Genomic DNA, 19150 nt, shown 5'->3' on the forward strand with positions numbered 1-19150 from the left:
GGGCTCTGGGATAGAAATATCCGCCTTGTACATATATATTCTCTGCTTCGAAGTGGTTATGCTTTGGCCCTCTTTCGAAGTGGGTTATGCTTAGAGTTTGGAATCAGGGCTGGTGGTCCATCGCCCTGCTCTAAAGATAAACTCTAAGCATAACCCACTTCGAAAGTGGGCCAAAGCACCACTTCGAAGCAGAGAATATATATATGTACAAGGCGGAAGAGCCCTTCGGAGCTAAACCAATCAGAGAGGGTCTTCGCTGTATGCAGGCTAGCCAATCAGAGAGCGTCTTCGCAAACTACGGCTACGGAAAAAAATCACGCGTCTGAGAGGCGGGGTGTTGAAAGACAAGGCGTTTATTCAACATCCAAGAAGGCTAACATACAACTGTGTTTACTAACTCCAACCGGCAATATTGCTGCTTTTCCACTGCATGTTATCAACTCGATTCAACTCCGGTAACGTTAGAGTCGAGAAGGTCCGAAGGTACCACACGATAAATTGTCCGTGCGGACCCCCCAACCCATAGACAGTTCCAACTCACCGAATTATGTTAATCCACCACAGTTTCACAATTACTGTGTTGCACTCAATATTTAAATAATGTTAGTCTAAATAAATGTAGACAAGACAATGTACATATTTAAAAAATAGAATGAACAGAGCAGTGTTGTTTTGAAACAGTACAGTGTGTGTTAAGTTTGATTTATGCTGCATTTTATATTGATGGCCTTCTAATTTGTTCGTTTATTTAGTTATTTTAAATAACAGTGACACTTTTCCTTTTGATAGGAAATCCAGCCTTATTCCTTTCATTGTATTTCAAATACTGCACTTTAATTTCAAGCGGAAAATTTATCTTTCCATTAACTCATTCGGCGCCAGCTATTAGACAGAGCCTGTCATAGCAAGGCCACGCTTTAAAAGATAGGAGTGCGTCACCTTGTTTGTAGAGCTATAACTATATTCTATATTATAGCTATGGATACAATACTATGGCCCATTTGACATCACCTATCTATCTATCTATCTAATTTTTCCATCCATACGTTCCCGTGTTATACCGTGGTAAATAGGGATGTCCCGATCCGATCACGTGATCGGGATCGGCGTCGATCACGTGCTTTTCAGAGGATCGGGGATCGGGAAAAAATAATAATAAAAATCGGCAGTCAAAAAAATAAATTTTTTTAGCTAACGCTAACACTAACGCTACTCTCTGCTATGTTGTGGAGACTCAGGGAAGCATGCCACGAGCTAACGCTAACGCTACTCTCTGCTATGTTGTGGAGACTCAGTGAAGCATGCCGCGAGCTAACACTAACACTAACGCTAACGCTACTCTCTGCTATGTTGTGGAGACTCAGTGAAGCATGCCGCGAGCTAACACGGTTAATATCCACTGACTTGAGCAGCTAGACTTAATGTCAGAGGTTTGGAACTAAGCATTTTAAAATAGAAAGTCAAGCCAGTTGCAATGTTTGCAAGGAGGACAGGCTGGAGGCGAAGTTTTCAGACTAACTTTTCACCTGGAGGATAACGTGACTGAGGATTATCGTCGGCGTTTCAGACCAGAATGGACCATTACGTAAGTCGAACACTGAATGTATACTAATGTGCAAACATATATTGAAACTTTTAATATTTCTCATATGAAGCAGAAGCACATTTCTCAGGGTGAATGTAATAACAAAAGCCTCCGAGCTCGCGCCCCGGACTATAGGCAACAGAGGGGCTTGTCTCGCTCCGCCAGTTTCTGACAAAAATGCGTCAAAATTTATTACTAATGTGAAAGATCGGATCGGAAACGATCGGATCGATAGATATTTAAAATCACATGATCGGGATCGGATCGGAAGCAAAAAAAGGCGATCGGGACATCCCTAGTGGTAAATATAAGTATGGTTTTAGATTGGTCTGGGGTAATTCCCGAAATGCTGAGTTATAGCCTATATACGTCAATTCAACTATAGACGTTGCCGTTTCTTGCCTGTACACGCTATTATTCCTAAATCAAATCTATATCATAGGTATTATGTTCCATCATGAATGCATGAAAGGGCGGGGGGGTCGTTTCTGATTATTTGATTGGCAGTAATGACATTCGTATTGAACACTAAAAACGCTTATCAGCATAAAAGCATTGCAGGATCAAGCTAAAATTGACATCAGATAGTCCTTACCTGTGATCCGGAGTATTCCAAAAATAATATTCCAATTGTTTGATCGCCATCTGGTACATCCGATGTCCATTTGGTCCACGGCATAACCCACCACAACATATGGATCAGGGATATTTGACGCGCTTCAATGGAACTGAGAGAACCGCTCCAATCGCCAGACAAGGAAAAGTGAGACCGGAGACATTTGGCCGTTACACAGGCCAAGATACAAGGTTACAAAGGTTGCTCAATACCGGTATTGCACTTTGGTGACCTCAGACTCATTCCCTATGGTAACATCAAGGTCCCTGGATGATTAATGAATAAAAATAACGAATAAAGGAATAAACGACCAAAACCCGAGAAATCTCGGGTCTGGCGCCCATTGAGTTAATAACTGACAATCAAGGAATTTAAACATTGTTGACATTGTTTTTTTGTGTTTATTTTAAAGAAAGGAAAGTCTAGTGCTGGTTGAGCATATGCATACTTTATGTTGATGGCCTTTGTCTATAATGTGGCCACAAAAATAGAAAGGTTTAATTATTTTGTTTGTTTGCACTAAGTTAATAATTTGACAAATGTAGCCTATATTTTTCAGTCAGTTCTGTCTTTGTGTGCCAAACATTATTTAAGGCAAACCGCTGTAAACTTTTTTTTTATATATATATATAAATGAACAAAAAATAATATAAAACATGTAAATGCATGTTTACATTTTTGGAGTGTTAAATATTTTTTTTAATAAAAAAACAACGTATACCGAACCGAAAACCGTGACCCCAAAACCGTGATACGAACCGAACCGTGGATTTTGTGAACCGTTCCACCCCTATTATATATATATTATGTATAGTATATGTATATAATATGTTAATTAACTCTTTGGATGCCACGGACTTGAGCATATTTTGTTCCTACCATGCCAACGCTCTAAGAGATAGGAATAAGTGGCAGTGTTTGCAGGGCTATATCTATATTCTATATTATAGCTATGGATACAATACTACGGCCCATTTGACATCAACTATCTATCGTTCAATATGTGAAAAAGAATAAATGTTTTCATCCATATGTTTGCGTGTTATACCGTGGTGAATATAAGTATAGTTTTAGAGTGATCCTATCTAATCCCAGATAGTGAATTTCACTAAAAGCGTTTCTCGCCTGGACACGCTACTATTTCCAAATCAAATGTATATAATAGGTATTATGTTTCATAATGAATGCATGAAAGGGGGGCGGGGCGTTTTTTGATGCTTTGATCGTCACCAACGACATACGTCGTGGAGTAACGTTACACACATGTTGCGATCGATGTGAAATCATGCTTGGATCAAAGCAGGATTGATATAATTTAGTCCTTACCTTCACTAGGAGGTACTCCAAAAAGAATATTCCAATTGTCTGATCACAAGTTCCAGTATTGGTGTCCATCGTGTCGCCAAAATAATCCACCACAACAGATGCATGGGGCATTTGACGCTTCTCAATGCGATCGGGATAACTGCCCGACTCTGCCTGACAAAGAAAACTGTGCCCGGAGACATTTGAACGTAACACAGGGCAAGATATAAGGTTTCAAAGGGTGCTCGATACTGCCACCTGGCTGGATGCGGCCGGTCTTGCACTTTAGCGATCTCAGGATGATTCCCCATGTTAACCCCAGGTCCGTGTGAGAGAAATTAATAGAAATATCGAATAAAAGAAATAACGATGAACACCCGACTATACGGGTGGCTAGGTGGTGTAGTGGGCAAGGCGCTCGCCACCAATGCAGGAGACGCTGGGTTCGAGCCCAGCTCTCCGCATTGCTATCAGCTTGGCTGGTCGTTCATACTAACACAATTGGCAGTGTTAGGGGTGGGAAAGCTGATGGGTGGGGATCGGACGTTGTGGACAGCGACTCCTACAGGTCGGTTGGTGCGCCTGTGCAGCAGAATCAGGAAGCGACGGGGGCAGCGTGTCTCTCCCACGCAGACCCCCGCCGCTGAGAGATCGCGCTGTGCAAGTGAAAAGATGCGACGGCTGCTTCCTCGAGTACCGGAGGGGACACGTGATGTAAGGCTTCGTCCACATTGCAGCCGGCTTGTGGGAGGCATGGCCTAACAGCGTTCGAGACAGGGGAGGGTAGAATTGGACGATACGAAATTGGGATGGGAGAAAAATAGAAAATGGGAGAAAAAATAGATAAAAAAAAGAAAACCCGACTATACTCGGGTCTGGCGCTGAACGGTCGGCGAGATAACCCGACTATCCTCGGGTCTGGCGCTGATTAAGTTAAAGGGGCACTTCACCAAAAACAATGCTGATTTATTTTGCACATAATCTCACTCACATCCAAAAACTCACATTAATTTAGTTTTAGACAGTTATTGTTTGATTGTGTTTTGTTTAATTACATCTTAAATTAAATGATAAGGTAGCGGTCCTTATAAGACAAAGTATTGCTATTTCTTGGTACTGTAATTAACCTGTTCCACCCGACGGGACGGTACCGGTCCCGAAATTACATCTGGTCATAAATTTAAAAAGAAATTGACTGTTTTGACTGCGATTTTCATTTCAAACGTATTCAAGTATTAACATCACTAACATGTCACAACAGCATGTAGAATGTATATTATCATCAATACGTTAGTTTAGCAATAGGTTAAAAGTGTCATTAGATAGATTTAACTTTTCAATTTGGACAAGTCTAGTCGCGAGGGCACCCATTTTGGATATTTTTTAACCATGGGAATTGTAGACTTTTTGCTGCCATTTTGTAATAGCTGTCGATCAGCGTTGGAATTTTTCAGAACTACACTTCCTGGAAGATTCTATAGGGGTTCAATGTTCAGAGTTCTGTAAGAATTATATCAATAACTGTTATTATTCGGAATAATAAGCCACAAAAGGTAAAGTTTTTGACAAATTTGAAAATGCAGTTAGTTTCTCTTCCCTATTGTTAGCATTCAGCAACAATTAGATTTGAAAATAGTTTCAAAATGGTGCCACCCTGATAAAAATAAAAAGCTACAGTACATTACAGTAGATTTCATTATCTGTTCTCATGCACGCCTGGTGATACTAAATCCAAATTGAACTCGGGCATTTGAAAGATAATATATGTATATATATATATATATATATAAATGTGCGAATTGGCTATAATAAGGTCATTTATAAGCCTACTATTCTATATTATATAATAATATTTCAAATGGCATTGGTGCGGATGGGAGAATTCAGTACTGTATCTACAGAACCTTCTGTTTAATCATCTTGCCTTTATTAATTTCCTTAGATTTAGTAAAAAGCAGCTTTTTACGTGTTTGGCCACTGACCGTTGAGTGCCATAAACGTAAAAAGTAGTTTTTGGATTGTTTGATCTTTTTACTTTGATCCCCAATCTACACAGTTGCCCAGAGCGATCTGCATCATTTAGGCACGTCGAGACACATTGGAACTGCTGATCAACTATCACCAGGTGTCAGTATCGTCCTGTGACTGAACTGCATGGGGCTCTGGGCTGATAGTCAGCTTTACTTTCAGTTTCACCCCGCGAATGGCCCCTCCTTCTCCCGGGACAGAAATTCACAGTCCTTGCCTCTGGATTCCGTTGCATAAGCGTATTTGACCATCGAAACGTGTATAGACATATACACTGGTAATGGTGATGCGATCACTTGGAATTATTCTTTTAGAATACCTTCTGGCTAAGGTAAGGTACATTCTATGTCTATTTTACCTAATCTGAAACGTGTTTTTCTAACGATCACAGTTCTGTGTTTCAACAGACGCTCGGCAAACGCGATCATAGTTTTGAGTTAAAACGATGATGATTTTGTGATGATACATATATACAAGTCATATACCTTTTATATGGGAGTATTCAGGTTTCAGGGGATCAGCCAGAACGGTTTGGGCTTATTGCACATAACGTGTTTATCTCGCAATCTATGAAAAAATACTATTATCTTGGACATGCGCGATGTTTAGCGTGTAATAAACTATAACTATAGCGTGTGGAAACAAACTATTATTCCCATGCTGGACTACAAGTAATGTTTGTCAAAATGAGGTTTAAGTGACACTAGAATGTCGATAAGGGAGCGGGGGAGGGAAAGGGAGAGGGATTTGGGGCTGGTCTGTCAGGGAGATTTGGAGCTGGTGTGTCAGGGAGTGAGAGAAGAATGTCTGCTATTATTTATGTCATATTTCAACACAAGCCATGTGAAATACTTTTACTGCAAGCAAATAAACATCCACATTATTGATGGAAAGTTGTATGTTAATTGTGTTCCATTTACTAATATATTTAATAACCACGTATATCTAGCACGACTAGTCAACATATTGTTGACTACTTTGAATGATTTGTCAACATGTACAAATCTGGACTGTGCAACACCTAGCTTTATTAGAGAGCATAATTATAATTAAATAACATAATTAAAGACAACTATATACTGTATATGAATATATATCTTAAATATTGCTTATGAAGCTTTCCCACATTATCAGGTGACATGAACATAGAATTGAATAATTTAATGTGGTCTCCAAGGACACGTGTCCATGTGAAGTGTAAAAAATAGGAATGTTAACTCATTCTGCGCCATCGCTTAATGCGCCAAAGGGCGCTATTACGCCATTGCTTTAATCAATGGGGGGACTGCGAGATTTGCAAGTGCTTAAAATATATCTTATATTATAGCTATGGATCTAATACACCCGACGATTGTCAATGAGTTGCTTCCAGTCAACATGTACAAAACGGATTGTTTTTTCATCCGTACATGTCCGTTTTATACCGTTTTAAATACGAGTATAGTTTTGGTGATTCTTAGTAATCCCAGGAAAAGACGCGATAATAGCCCTTTAGTGGAATACACTAAACACGTTGTCATGGTTCGCCTGATTATCGAATCTTCCTGAAATCAACGCTAGATTATCATTAGTATCCTTCCTCATGCAAGAATGAAATGGCCCTCGTAGCGTGAGGCTCCCCCAGTCCCCTCCTGCACCCAACGGCACACAGCCACACACACACACAGACAGCGTTGATCGGGGTAGAAAGAAGTATCAGATCAACGCAAGATTTTATATTTATATATAGTGTTCTTACCTGGTATCTGATGTAATGCAAAAGAAATAATCCAATTACAGTTACAGCATTGCAAATTGAGGTCCCTCCTACCGCCATTCCAACGGCCTCTGCCGCCCGTTAACGGCCCTCGTCAAATGGTTTTATTAGGGTGGGTGCGGCTTCTGTTTTGTGCCGCCAGGAGGCGCAAAGTCAAGTTGGAATTATATCCATCCAACGCACCGAAGACCCGCCCCTACTCTGCCTCATGTTTACAAAATCAGCTGTTTAGCCATTAGCCATTAGCTGCTAAACTAGCGTTAGAGTCGAGGAAAAGCAATTGATGCTTTGGATCTAATGAACGAGGGCATATTGGACTTTGTTAAAGAGCTGTACTCAAGTGGATTTCGTGGAGGGGCGTTTATAGGTAAGTGCAAAATAACTATAACTTACCAAGAGCTAACGTTAGCTAGCCGCACACCGGTAGCTAACGTGATAGCTAATACTAATGTTTCATACTGTATACACTTGATAACTCTGGTGATGTGGTGCTCTCACTCTCGCAACTGTGTGTATGTGGGATATGAGGACTGTGTGTAACTAGGAGGGATATGAGGACTGCGTAACTAGGAGTGATATGCATTAGCTATTTATAGTCTGTGTCTATTTTCACGTCATTTTCCATACCCAGTTCTCTTCTCTAATGGCTATTTTCTTTTTATGTTGCAGGTACCTGTCAAACTGGAGACTATTTCCACTCCATCGCCATCAGCTACAGAGTGGGGTTTTGAGCTACTACTTAAAGGCACTGGGTCCTATGTACAATATATAGTTTTACTGCTATGCCCCTATGCTATAATTGCTATTACTAACTATATTATGCATTAATCACAACAAGTTATTTTCTTAAAGTGTCCTTTGTGTTTAAAGTGACCTATGGTGTGAGCGAGTGCACTGTGTGTTCATGTGTTTTTAAGTTAGACCCACATTAAAGTCAAGATAACTACTATTTGGATGGTATCTGTGTCAATGATTCCATTCAACCAAAGTGAGTATCACTGTATTATACTACAACTCTATACATACATCTGAGTAGTGATTAGCACTATTACTCAGTAGTACTAATTTATATATTTTACACAGAGTTTAATCACCTGTTCATTGTATATCACTATTGCACTTTACTGTTACATTTGCACTCTCAAAATTAGATTAGATTCAAATGTACAGCACACCATATACTGCTATAGTGGAATATACTATTCATAAATCATATACCATAATGTATACCATCTTGTTGCGCGCTCCTGGCCACCGCAGTGTCATGATTAATTGAAAATGGGGGACCCTGATGTAAACAAGACGAAAGTCTTTCTCTGGTCTGCATCCCCTTAACAATTGTGTGTATTGAGCTGTACTGTATAGGTTGTTGTGTTCACCTGGCTAACTTGGGTACTAACGTTAGTTAGGTAAGGTTGGCCTTGTGTTCACCTGGCTAACTTTGGTACTAACGTTAGCTAGGTAAGGTTGTTGTGTTCACCTGGCTAACTTGGGTACTCACGTTAGCTAGGTAAGGTTGTTGTGTTCACCTGGCTAACTTGGGTACTAACGTTAGCTAAAATCACACGACTACAACTGTAAGCTGTGTGCTTCTAGGTCGTGTTGACCATGTATATCACTTGATGCATAATAATGTCTGAACAGCTGAGCCCCTGTATTAGTCTACCTGTGGTCAAAGTACAAACAAGAAAGCCAACAGGCAATCACTCATTTATATTTTGCTGTCATCTTTGTAGCATTTTGTGCATGGAAAGCCTACTGCCGACTTCCCTAATCCTGTTTCACAAGTGGGCAACCCAACCCCCACAAAGGAACAACAAGGTGGATGCAGAAAGTCACCAAGGAAACGGTAGTTAACTTTAGACAAACTACAACATTTAATACCTCTTGTGATTGTATTGTTTTATCCCAAAATAACACAAATTATGGTTGTACAGACTCATGAAAACGTTGCAAGAGGCATCCACCTCCAGGACCATTGAGGAAACCCCAGAAGAGACTCTGTGTGTGATTTTCAATGGTGAGTAATGATTTTCAAGTTTCAAGTTGTTGTATACATATATACAATACAGAGTGAATGAGAAGTGTGTGTGTTTTTCATGCCCTGTTTGCTTAAGCAGCAATTTAGCAAGTAATAAATTAAAAGTGTCATAAAGCTACGTGGGGAGAAAACAACTAAATTAACATAATGCCTGCATCGAGTGTGCAATAATTTTTCCCGATCCGATCTTTTGGCAATGCATTAAGAAAAAAGAAAAGAAAAAAATGCAATCAAGTTGACCCTTAAGGTTTTTTTTTTTTGTATTATTTAACAGTATCCAACAATCCATTATATCCAACATGGATATATAGCTTCTTTTTTTCACTTATTGCAGCATTGGATCAAAATTCAAAACTAAATAAAAATAAAGCTTATCAGTGGTGCACCACAAAATAAATAAACTAATAAACTAAAACAAATGATGTGCAGAATAGTGCAATAACAAAGGTAGTGCAGTAACAGGTAGCTTGACTAGCTTCACAAGTTCAGTTACATTCAGTCATAAATAATAAAATATCAAATTGGTTTAGTGCAGAATAATTCTAGACTATGAACTAGTCTAGTTAAAAAAAAAAAAAAAATCCTGATTCCAATCCTCTGAAAATCATGTGATCGGCCCCGATCTCCGATCACGTGATCGGATCGGGACATCCCTAGTTATTTACATAGTGTAATTTACATTTTACGCTGGATTGTAAAAATCAAAGTAAAAAGCATCAAGCTTGCTCTTCATCTGCTCCCATTCAACTGGTCAGGGGGACCAGAAGAAGAGCAGTCCACAGAAAGAGAGAAGAAATTAGAATTAGAAAATGGTAACCTGAAAGAGATGCTGGCTTTAAAGGAAACTGAGGTAGAAAGGCTGAAAGCAGACAATGGCACATTTAGAAAAGGAACTCTCACGCCGGAACTTCTCCAAAACAGTGACATCCGCCAAATGTTAGCATACAGTACTGGGTTCACATATGAACGCTTCAACCACCTGTGCACAATATTTGGCATTCCAAGTGATCCATGTGCCACTCAAATAAATGTCCCCTTAAAATACCAGCGGAATGATTGGCAAGTTGTTGAAATGCCCCTGCGTAGCCAGCTGTTATTTGTTTTAATGAAACTACGCAACAATGAAGACTTGAAAAACCTTGCCTTTAGATTCAGCATAACCGTGCAAAGTGCAAGCAATCTTTTCAACTCCTGGATTCATTATATGTTCGATGTTTTGGGTGCAATACCAATTTGGCCTCACAGAGATGTCATTATGGCAAATATGCCAGACACCTACAAAACGGATTATCCATCAACATTTGCAATATTGGATTGCACTGAACTAAAAATGGAACGGCCTACCTCACTGGTGTTGCAAAGTCAGAGCTATTCCAGTTACAAAAGCACAAACACTCTTAAATCGTTAGTTGCCTGTGACCCCCGTGGTGCTGTGATTTTCTCTTCTGCACTTTTCACAGGCTCTATGTCTGACAAGGAGATAGTCAGAGAGAGTGGTCTCATCCCACTACTGGAGAAACTGATAGAAATTGGCCATCTGCAAAGAGGTGATGGCCTAATGGCCGATAAGGGATTTTTGATAGACGACGATATCAAGTCTGTTGGACTGCAGTTAAACCTGCCACCCTTTGCGAGGTCTAAGAGGCAAATGCCATCTGGAGATGTGCTCACAACTAAGCGCATTGCAAAGCACCGTGTTCATGTTGAAAGGGCCATCGCTAAGATAAAGAAATTCAAAATGGTGTCAGACCGAATTCCCAATACTAGGTTGGGGAATATAAGTCAGATCTGGTATGTGGTGAGCGTGCTCTCAAACTTCCAGCCACACATTCTCAAACAGTGAGGGCACCGGACTGTATAAATCCTTATATAGCGCGTGGGCCCACCTCGGTTGGAGGTACCTCCGACTAGTCCTGTACAAAGAGTTGTGTTGAGCGCTGCCGCCCCAGCGTTATGGATGTTACATTCAGAGAGAAAATTGGAAAACGTAACTTAACATTGACATGATGGCATCGATTTGAATTGGAAGTATAATTTACACATTTTAGTTACACTTATTGAGATAAAGATGAGCCTGCAGTAAGAAATGTTTTCACCTTTTGAGATAGGTGACAAAATACACAGCGTTATGGATGTTATGGAAATGGACAAAAACTGTTAAACTAAGTTCATTTTCAATATAAGTATAATATACTCTCTTTTTTAGACTCTTTTTGTATCACAAAGTACTGTATTTGTAAATCTGGTATGTCATAGATGTAGCAGTACTGTCTGTCTGTCATATATGTTATGATTAATTGAAAATGGGGGACCCTGATGTAAACAAGACGAAAGTCTTCCTCTGGTCTGCATCCCCTTAACAATTGTGTGTATTGAGCTGTACTGTATTGTACCCATTTTGCAATCTGTTAATACAATTTCCATTCAATTACTGTATCTATGGAGGACAAACATGTCATGTCCAAATGTCATATCTAGCTACAGGCTATTCAATGGCACATTTTCATATTATTCCTTGCACAGGGCTTAATATTTCTCTTTTCTAACAGGGGCGAGGGCCAGATCGGGCCAATATCAGGCTGGCATCAAAGAGGGTGGTGTCGGATCCAGTCAAGACATTCTCATGGCTCTGTAAAGAACTCATGCTTAAGGGACCCAGCACAGAGAAGGTCTTAATATACTGCAAGAGAATTGAAATAAAATATCCCTATAGGCCGTAAAGTGAATGCTGTATCGTTTCACCCCTTTTTTTAAGTTTTAAATAGACAATAATAAAAATAGTAGATGTAAACAAGACGAAAGTCTTTCTCTGGTCAGTATTGTACCCATTGTAGTGGAATATACTATGGAATATATTACATTGGATGCCATTTTGTCACAGGAAAGATTAGCCTCTAGGATGGAACTGTGACCGTACTGTATCAACCAGAGGCATTTGACACCTCCCTGCCCCCTCTCCTTGATGAGGTGTTAATAGGTGGGTAGGTGGGGTGGGGGGGGGGGGGGGGGGGGCTGTACATTGATGGTGGGGGGGGGGGGGGGTTGTCTCAACACTGTTTTTTTCAAGTCAGGTCAAGTCAGCTTTATTTGAACTCTGCAGAGGAAGGATGAACTTTGCAATGTACAAACGTCTTTATCTGGTCTGCATCCCCTTAACAATTGTGTGTATTGACTGTAGTTTACCCATTCTGCAATGGTAATAAAATTCTCATTGTAAAAAAATAAGTTGTATCTATTCTATTCTACTATTTTATTGCACTGCACTATTTTACTCTGTCTATTTTATCTTACTTACAAAATGTTCCAGTTTCTGAGTCCTGATGGGGGTTGTCAGTCTGCCTGTAAGAAAAAAATTTAAAATTAAAATGTACAAATCTCCATCTCTGCTTATTTTTAAAGCAAACTACAAAAAATGGTAGTGGCCATACTGGTTGTTTACATCAGGGTCCCCCATTTTCAATTCATCGTAACATATATGACATACACGACATACAGATAGACAGTACTGCTACATCTATACATTTATGACATACCAGATTTGCAAATACAGTACTGTTTGTGATACATAGTAGTATAGACATAGCAGAATAGTAGTAGTAGATAGTAATACATACTGTACTGTATTCTAATGATATTCCTACTTCTGCAGTAGTTGCATTTATTTTACAACATATTCAAAATAGTTTTGGGAGCAGGACTAAGTGGATTATGACTTCTGGAATCTATTCAGTTCATGACAACAATACTACCCAACCTCCCCCAATGCACAGTTTCTATGTCAAATGTATATACTCTTCTTCTGGATTTTTTTAGTATCACAAACAGTACTGTATTTGAAAATCTGGTATGTCATAAATGTATAGATGTAGCAGTACTGTCTATCTGTATGTCATGTGTGTCATATGATGAATTGAAAATGGGGGACCCTGATGGAAACAAGACGAAAGTCTTTCTCAGGTCTGCATCCTCTTAGCAATTGTATGTATTGAGCTGTACTGTACTGTACCCATTCTGCAATCTGTTAATACACTTTTCAATCAATCAATCAATCAATCAATCAAGTGAATAGGAAAATATGATTATTCGATCCACAGGACAGCCTGATCACAAGAGTTGACGGTCCAGTTTACATTTTAACATAGATAAATGCCTTGTATTTTCAATTCATCATAACATAATATGACATACACGACATACAGATAGACAGTACTGCTACTGTACATCTATCCAGCTAAATGAACGTTAGCTAATGTTACGGCCAGCCTTGCGGTCGCATTCTATTTTTCGAGGGACCAGGTCCATAACCATAACGTTAACTTGACAGCAAATGTGGGTATGCTTTATTTGAGCAGTTGCTAGTGTTAGTTGATTGTCGTTCTGACATAACTGCAGTAAACAAACGAACGGTAAATCTAAGTTATCTTACCATGATGATCCACCAGCCTGCTCAATCGAGTTACATTCCCCCCAGAGCGTAACTAGAGCCACAGTCTGCAAATCAGAGGCAGAGTAGGGCGGGTCTTCGGTGCCAGCACGTTGGGTTGTCTCGTAAAAAATAATACTGCACTGTATCTAGCTGATTATCCTTAAAAAACGCATGTTAATCGAAAATACCACACCATTACTGTACCCATGACAGTCAAATAATCAACAGAAAAGCATTACATTGCAAAATAATATGTCCAAGACTAGTGTTGCATGCACACACACACACACAGATTGTACAATAGCCCCCTCTCTCCACCGTGTAACTCGACTCCCCCTACTGGTTGAACCAGGCAGAGCAGCGTCAGCTGACGTCATCTTGCGTCAACAACCGGCATCTAGCTTGCTACCGGCGTTAGAGACCTCGTTTTCCAGTCCCACATCTGTATCTGATCGCCATTCCAAATACTGCTCGTGGAGGTCCGTCCCACATTACCGAGCGTTACACATGAACGGGCGGGCGGGGTTACTGTTCCATGCCGTCGTTGTAAAGGCATGCCTCGTCTGAGTATTAAAACCCTGCCCGCACGGCTCAGATCGGCCCTGAAAAGAAACTACACCATTTCTAATAGAGTGCAATACCTGCTGTAAGGTGTAGGCAGCGGTATTTGCCCTTTTACGAGCTCAGGCCCATTCCCAATGATAACATCAGGCTGGATGGATGAAAATGAATGGATATAGCTAATAAAAGAAATAACGATTAAAACCCGACTTTTCTCGTGATTGACGCTGAACGGTTGGCGCGTTAACCCGACCTTTTCCGTGATTGGCCCAGAATGAGTTAAAAAGGGTGATTCATTAGCACAGAGCACTAATCCAGACCAATTAGCATAACTTTGAACAGAAGAGAACGTGGAAGAAAACCTCTTAAGGGCCCTCTTCATTCTCGCAATTAATAAGAAAGTCTCTCTTTAATCAGCATTAGTGGTGACAGATAACACCATTAATAGGCACATGACCCCTGGTTCAAATAAGGCTCATTGAGTTTAGAGAAAGGACACATTATCTCTCTCTCTCTCTCTCTCTCTCTCTCTCTCTCTCTCTCTCTCTCTCTCTCTCTCTCTCTCTCTCTCTCTCTCTCTCTAAACATCACTCTCTGTGTGATGATTTTGATGATGGTAAACTGTGAGGGAACGAGTGTTCACCCGGGTCATAGGATTAAAAAACAAAACAAAACAAAAAAGAATAACGTCCCGATGAATGGGTAGGACATCCACTGTATGCTTGTATGCCGTGACAAATAAAACTCTTGACTTCATTGTTCCTTAATCGATCTTTATCAATTTAATCAATTAAGGAAGATTAAAGCGTCAATGTGACCTCTGCAGGTCTCGAGCGTTACTGTCTGTGTTTTCAATACATTTAGCATGAGCCTCTTTGCTCTGTTGCCTCTATGTGGGTTTTTTTTACATGCAGAGTGAATTCTTGGTTTCTTGGTGGTCAAGGTGGCTCAACCTTTGAGCGGAACAGCACAGGCTCATACAGGATTGCTAGATGTACGATAATTATCATTATCGTACATAATAAAACTCTAATACTCGACTTTACATTTGACCACTTCCTTAAACCAACACACGATTGCCTGATATCAATGGTGGTAGTTTGGCAAATACTGTCAAGCCCTATCTCCATTTTGTTTCTTATTATTCTGTTGTAGTAAACACACATGCTGAAATAAGTTCACCAGAAATAACCGCAAAACAACCTGCCAAATGCTGTGAATGTGTCTGTGCACTCTGCTGTGGCCAACTGTGACGGACATGACCAGCACATACACCATTAATATTACACACAGAACAAGCACAGGCAGTGAGTGGATGTTCTGTTTTGTACGGGTCCGTTCAATTGAATGAAACACAATACAGAGCAGACAGGGGCAAGACGAACGGGTTCTGAAACAACACTCCACATCGATATGGCAATCAGCATGAGAAGCAGCTCACAATAACATCATATATTTTGCTTGTCGGAAAGAAGCAGAAAACCATTTGTATCGCACAAAGACAGCTTTGTAGGCTCATTGCTGGTGCTCGCGTGACTGACAACCACGTCCAGCAGTGCGTGATGCTTTTGTTTCCGTTGCGTAGGGTCTGTTCAATCGGATGCAAAGCTGCTTAAATCAATAGGACAAGTCAGGGGAGGCAACTTGCAAAAAAAAAAGAAGAAGAGAAAATAAATTTGCCAGAAGGAGAGGTTTTAATGAGCAGCCATCCAGCCGGTAGCCGGTGCCTGTGGAACACGCTGTGGGTCTCGAAATAACAGGATTATTCCACAGTTTACATTCACTTATCTGACGTTGTCAGAGGAAGGGGAAAGCAATCCCATTGCTGTTTACAAAATATTTGAAATGAGTAAAGGGAGCCATTCTGCATTGTAATAACTTCCACGTGCCAGAGGGAAGAGCTGTGTAACTAATTTGTGAGTAGTGCAGTATCAGTGAGTAGAAGTTGCCATTATTATATATTTTTTTTTATTGATCTTTTCCCCCCTCCTTTTTCCTCCGATTTTCTCCCATCCCAATGTTAGTCGTTATGCCAATTCCCAATCCCCTTCCTGGTCGCTGCGCACTTACCTCCCACAGTCGGTCTGGGAGAGTGGAGGCTATCACGTGCTTAGAAGTTGCCATTCTGTACAGCATTACAATAACTTCCACATGGAGAGATAGACAGTAGCAACCATTTTTTACTCACTGTTTAAATGATACGGTGGTACTACAATACTGGTGAAGTAATGTTGTCATAGATTAGTACAGTACTGGTGAGGTAATGTATTATATACTGTATTAGTACAGTACTGGTGAGGTAATGTGTTATATACTGTATTAGTACAGTACTGTTGAGGTAATGTGTTACATATATGTACAGTAGTGGTGAGGTAGTGTTCAGTACCTGGAGGCAGGCTGGCCCTCTTCCTCTTCTTAATGTTCTCAGCAGGGTTCTCCAGAGGAGGAGGACACTCTGTAATCAGTGGTCCGTTGGAGCTGGTGAACTGAAGAGGCTTGTTGTTGGCCAAAGGGTCAAAGGGCAGAGTGTTGAGACCTGGTTGAAAAAGACAACAAACAAAAAGGAAAGCCCCATTAGATACCGTAGCATGAGATGGTCCAGAGAGGAAAACTCACTGAAAAACACACTGTAGAAGAAAGATCAGGGGGACCCTGATGTAAGTCTTTCGCTGGTCTGCATCCCCTTAACAATTGTGTGTATTGAGCTGTACTGTATTGTACCCATTCTGCAATCTGTTAATCAATCAATCAATCAATCAATCAATCAATCAATCAATCAATCAATCAATAGATCGCAACATTTCCAAGTTAGATCCCTGGACATTTCATACTGCAGTTAAAATGCTACAAGTTCAGTATGTTCACTGAAGCAAAAGAAAACTCAGTCCATCACTCATTGTTCAGGCTCCAACATAGTTAATATGCAATCTGATGCTCCCATTAAAACAAAAAGCATAACGATTCCATTGGAAGAGAGTGCAACATACCAGAACAATTAACAAATGAAGAAATATCAATATCAATACATGTTTTTTATCATTATTGTAAACATAGCTCCATTGCACCAACTGCTTGGCCTGAGTGGCTGGAGTATGTTCTGAACACTCAGAGTGGGTGATGTTGTAAGTGAACAGGAACTTGGATACTGTAGCACCCTGCATTTAGAAAATGGTGTGGCGAACACCCCTACAATCACATCTAAGGCTGCAAAACAAGTTATGGCGTTCACCACTCTCCTCGCTAGGAGGCTCATTCTCTTTAAATGGATACACCCTTCCCCACCTACTCACAACAGATGGATACATGAGATACTACACTGCATTAGGCTTGAACGAATCAGATTCTCTCTAAAGGGCTCCCTAAAAACATTCCATGCGACCTGGCAACCATTTCTGAAACACATCGATACCCTGATTATCAATGAAGAAACTGAGAAAGAATAGAGCTTTACACCTCTAACTACATTTTCATATCTTTTATCATTATTTTATTCCTATTGTTTGTTGTTTTAGTGGATGTACTTTGATGTGCACAAATGCCCCCAATGATTTTGCAGACCCTTTCACGGCTGATGACTAAAGTAATCTCACTCAATACTGGACCAATTCCAAACATTGTCCCAATTAGTAATTTAGACCCCAAATTATGGAGAAAATAAAAGTTCCTGTTGTGTTCTGATCTGCTACTGACCTGCTTGCTGTATGTCAGTGTGATGGGTTACTGAATTAAATCAAGGCAGCAATAGTTAAAACCCAGAGATCAGAGTCATCTCCTTGGCTCAATGATCAGACACATGCTAATGTACAGTAAGCCAAGAGAACTTAAATAACTGAACGTAAATGGAAGACCAGCAAAGTCTTGGGGGATTAAATGGGAACCATGAGGTCATGCTTACAGTTGGTAGCAATTTTTTTTTTATATTGTATATAATTGATGACACTGTAGTATTACCTCTTCATGCTGCATAGGGGAAGCCACTAACAAGCTCCTGGGTTTTTTTCTATACTGTTTCTGCATGTCTTTTGATGTGTAGACGGCTCCTTTGGTTATTATTTATGTATGTGCAATAAACTATACAAAAATAATAATAAGAAAAAATTTACAGGCCAGTCTCTTCAAGAATATAATATAATAATATTATATATGATATAAAAAAAAACATTTGCATTTTTTATTGAGATTATTTATGTGCAAAAAGTAGAGGTCATAGCAATCCCGATTGTTGTTTTAATAACATCATTAGTCCTAGATTAGGTACTATATAAAGTTTGATTGCGTTCACACCAACAGCAAACCGCACCATGCTCCACTTAGTTACCACCTTGTCTGTGAAGACGGTAGGTGCGTAGCGTTAACTGCTCGGTGCAATTGGCACCGGGCTTTGTGGATTCAGAGCATTTTACCTCATTTCACCCGCTGCGCATCCTCTGTGGACAGCAAACTGAGTTTCAGAGCGATATGCACCGGCTTTGCGTCGGAAAAAGCAGCGCAAACCCTTTGTGGATCCTGCCCTTAGTGTGTGTGTGTGTGGACAGCAGACTGAGCTCAGCGGATCAGTCCAGACCAACAGTCAACAGTATGACAGTAGAAATAACAGCTACATTGATCCGTCAGATAAAAAGGTATAACTGTCCGGTGGTTTATTCATTAGAACCTAACGTCAACTCTGTCTGTCCAACAAATGGATACTAGTAGTCATTGAAAATAAATAAAAAACAGACTAGAGACAGGGATCAATGTAACCGCATAATGTTAAAGATCAAAATAGCACTCTACAGACATTGAGCGTCATTATGTAAAATGTCCAGTGTCAGCGGTAATACCGGAAATTT

At 40.1% G+C, this 19150-nt stretch overlaps 1 protein-coding gene across 1 annotated transcript in view; it reads right to left on the reverse strand.

The window, feature by feature from the left end:
• LOC311242959 (ecto-NOX disulfide-thiol exchanger 2-like) overlaps positions 1–19150 on the reverse strand; it is a gene marked incomplete at both ends in the record, with an annotated part of 492204 nt that overhangs the window by 309668 nt on the left and 163386 nt on the right. The window contains one exon of the mRNA XM_084332023.1: positions 16705–16854. Within this exon, the coding sequence (XP_084188149.1) occupies positions 16705–16854 (150 nt within the window). The remainder of the gene's footprint in view (positions 1–16704; positions 16855–19150) is intronic.

The sequence above is a fragment of the Notolepis coatsorum genome, assembly GCF_963971535.1.
Source record: "Notolepis coatsorum genome assembly, chromosome: 16".
Classification (NCBI taxonomy): Eukaryota; Metazoa; Chordata; class Actinopteri; order Aulopiformes; family Paralepididae; genus Notolepis; species Notolepis coatsorum.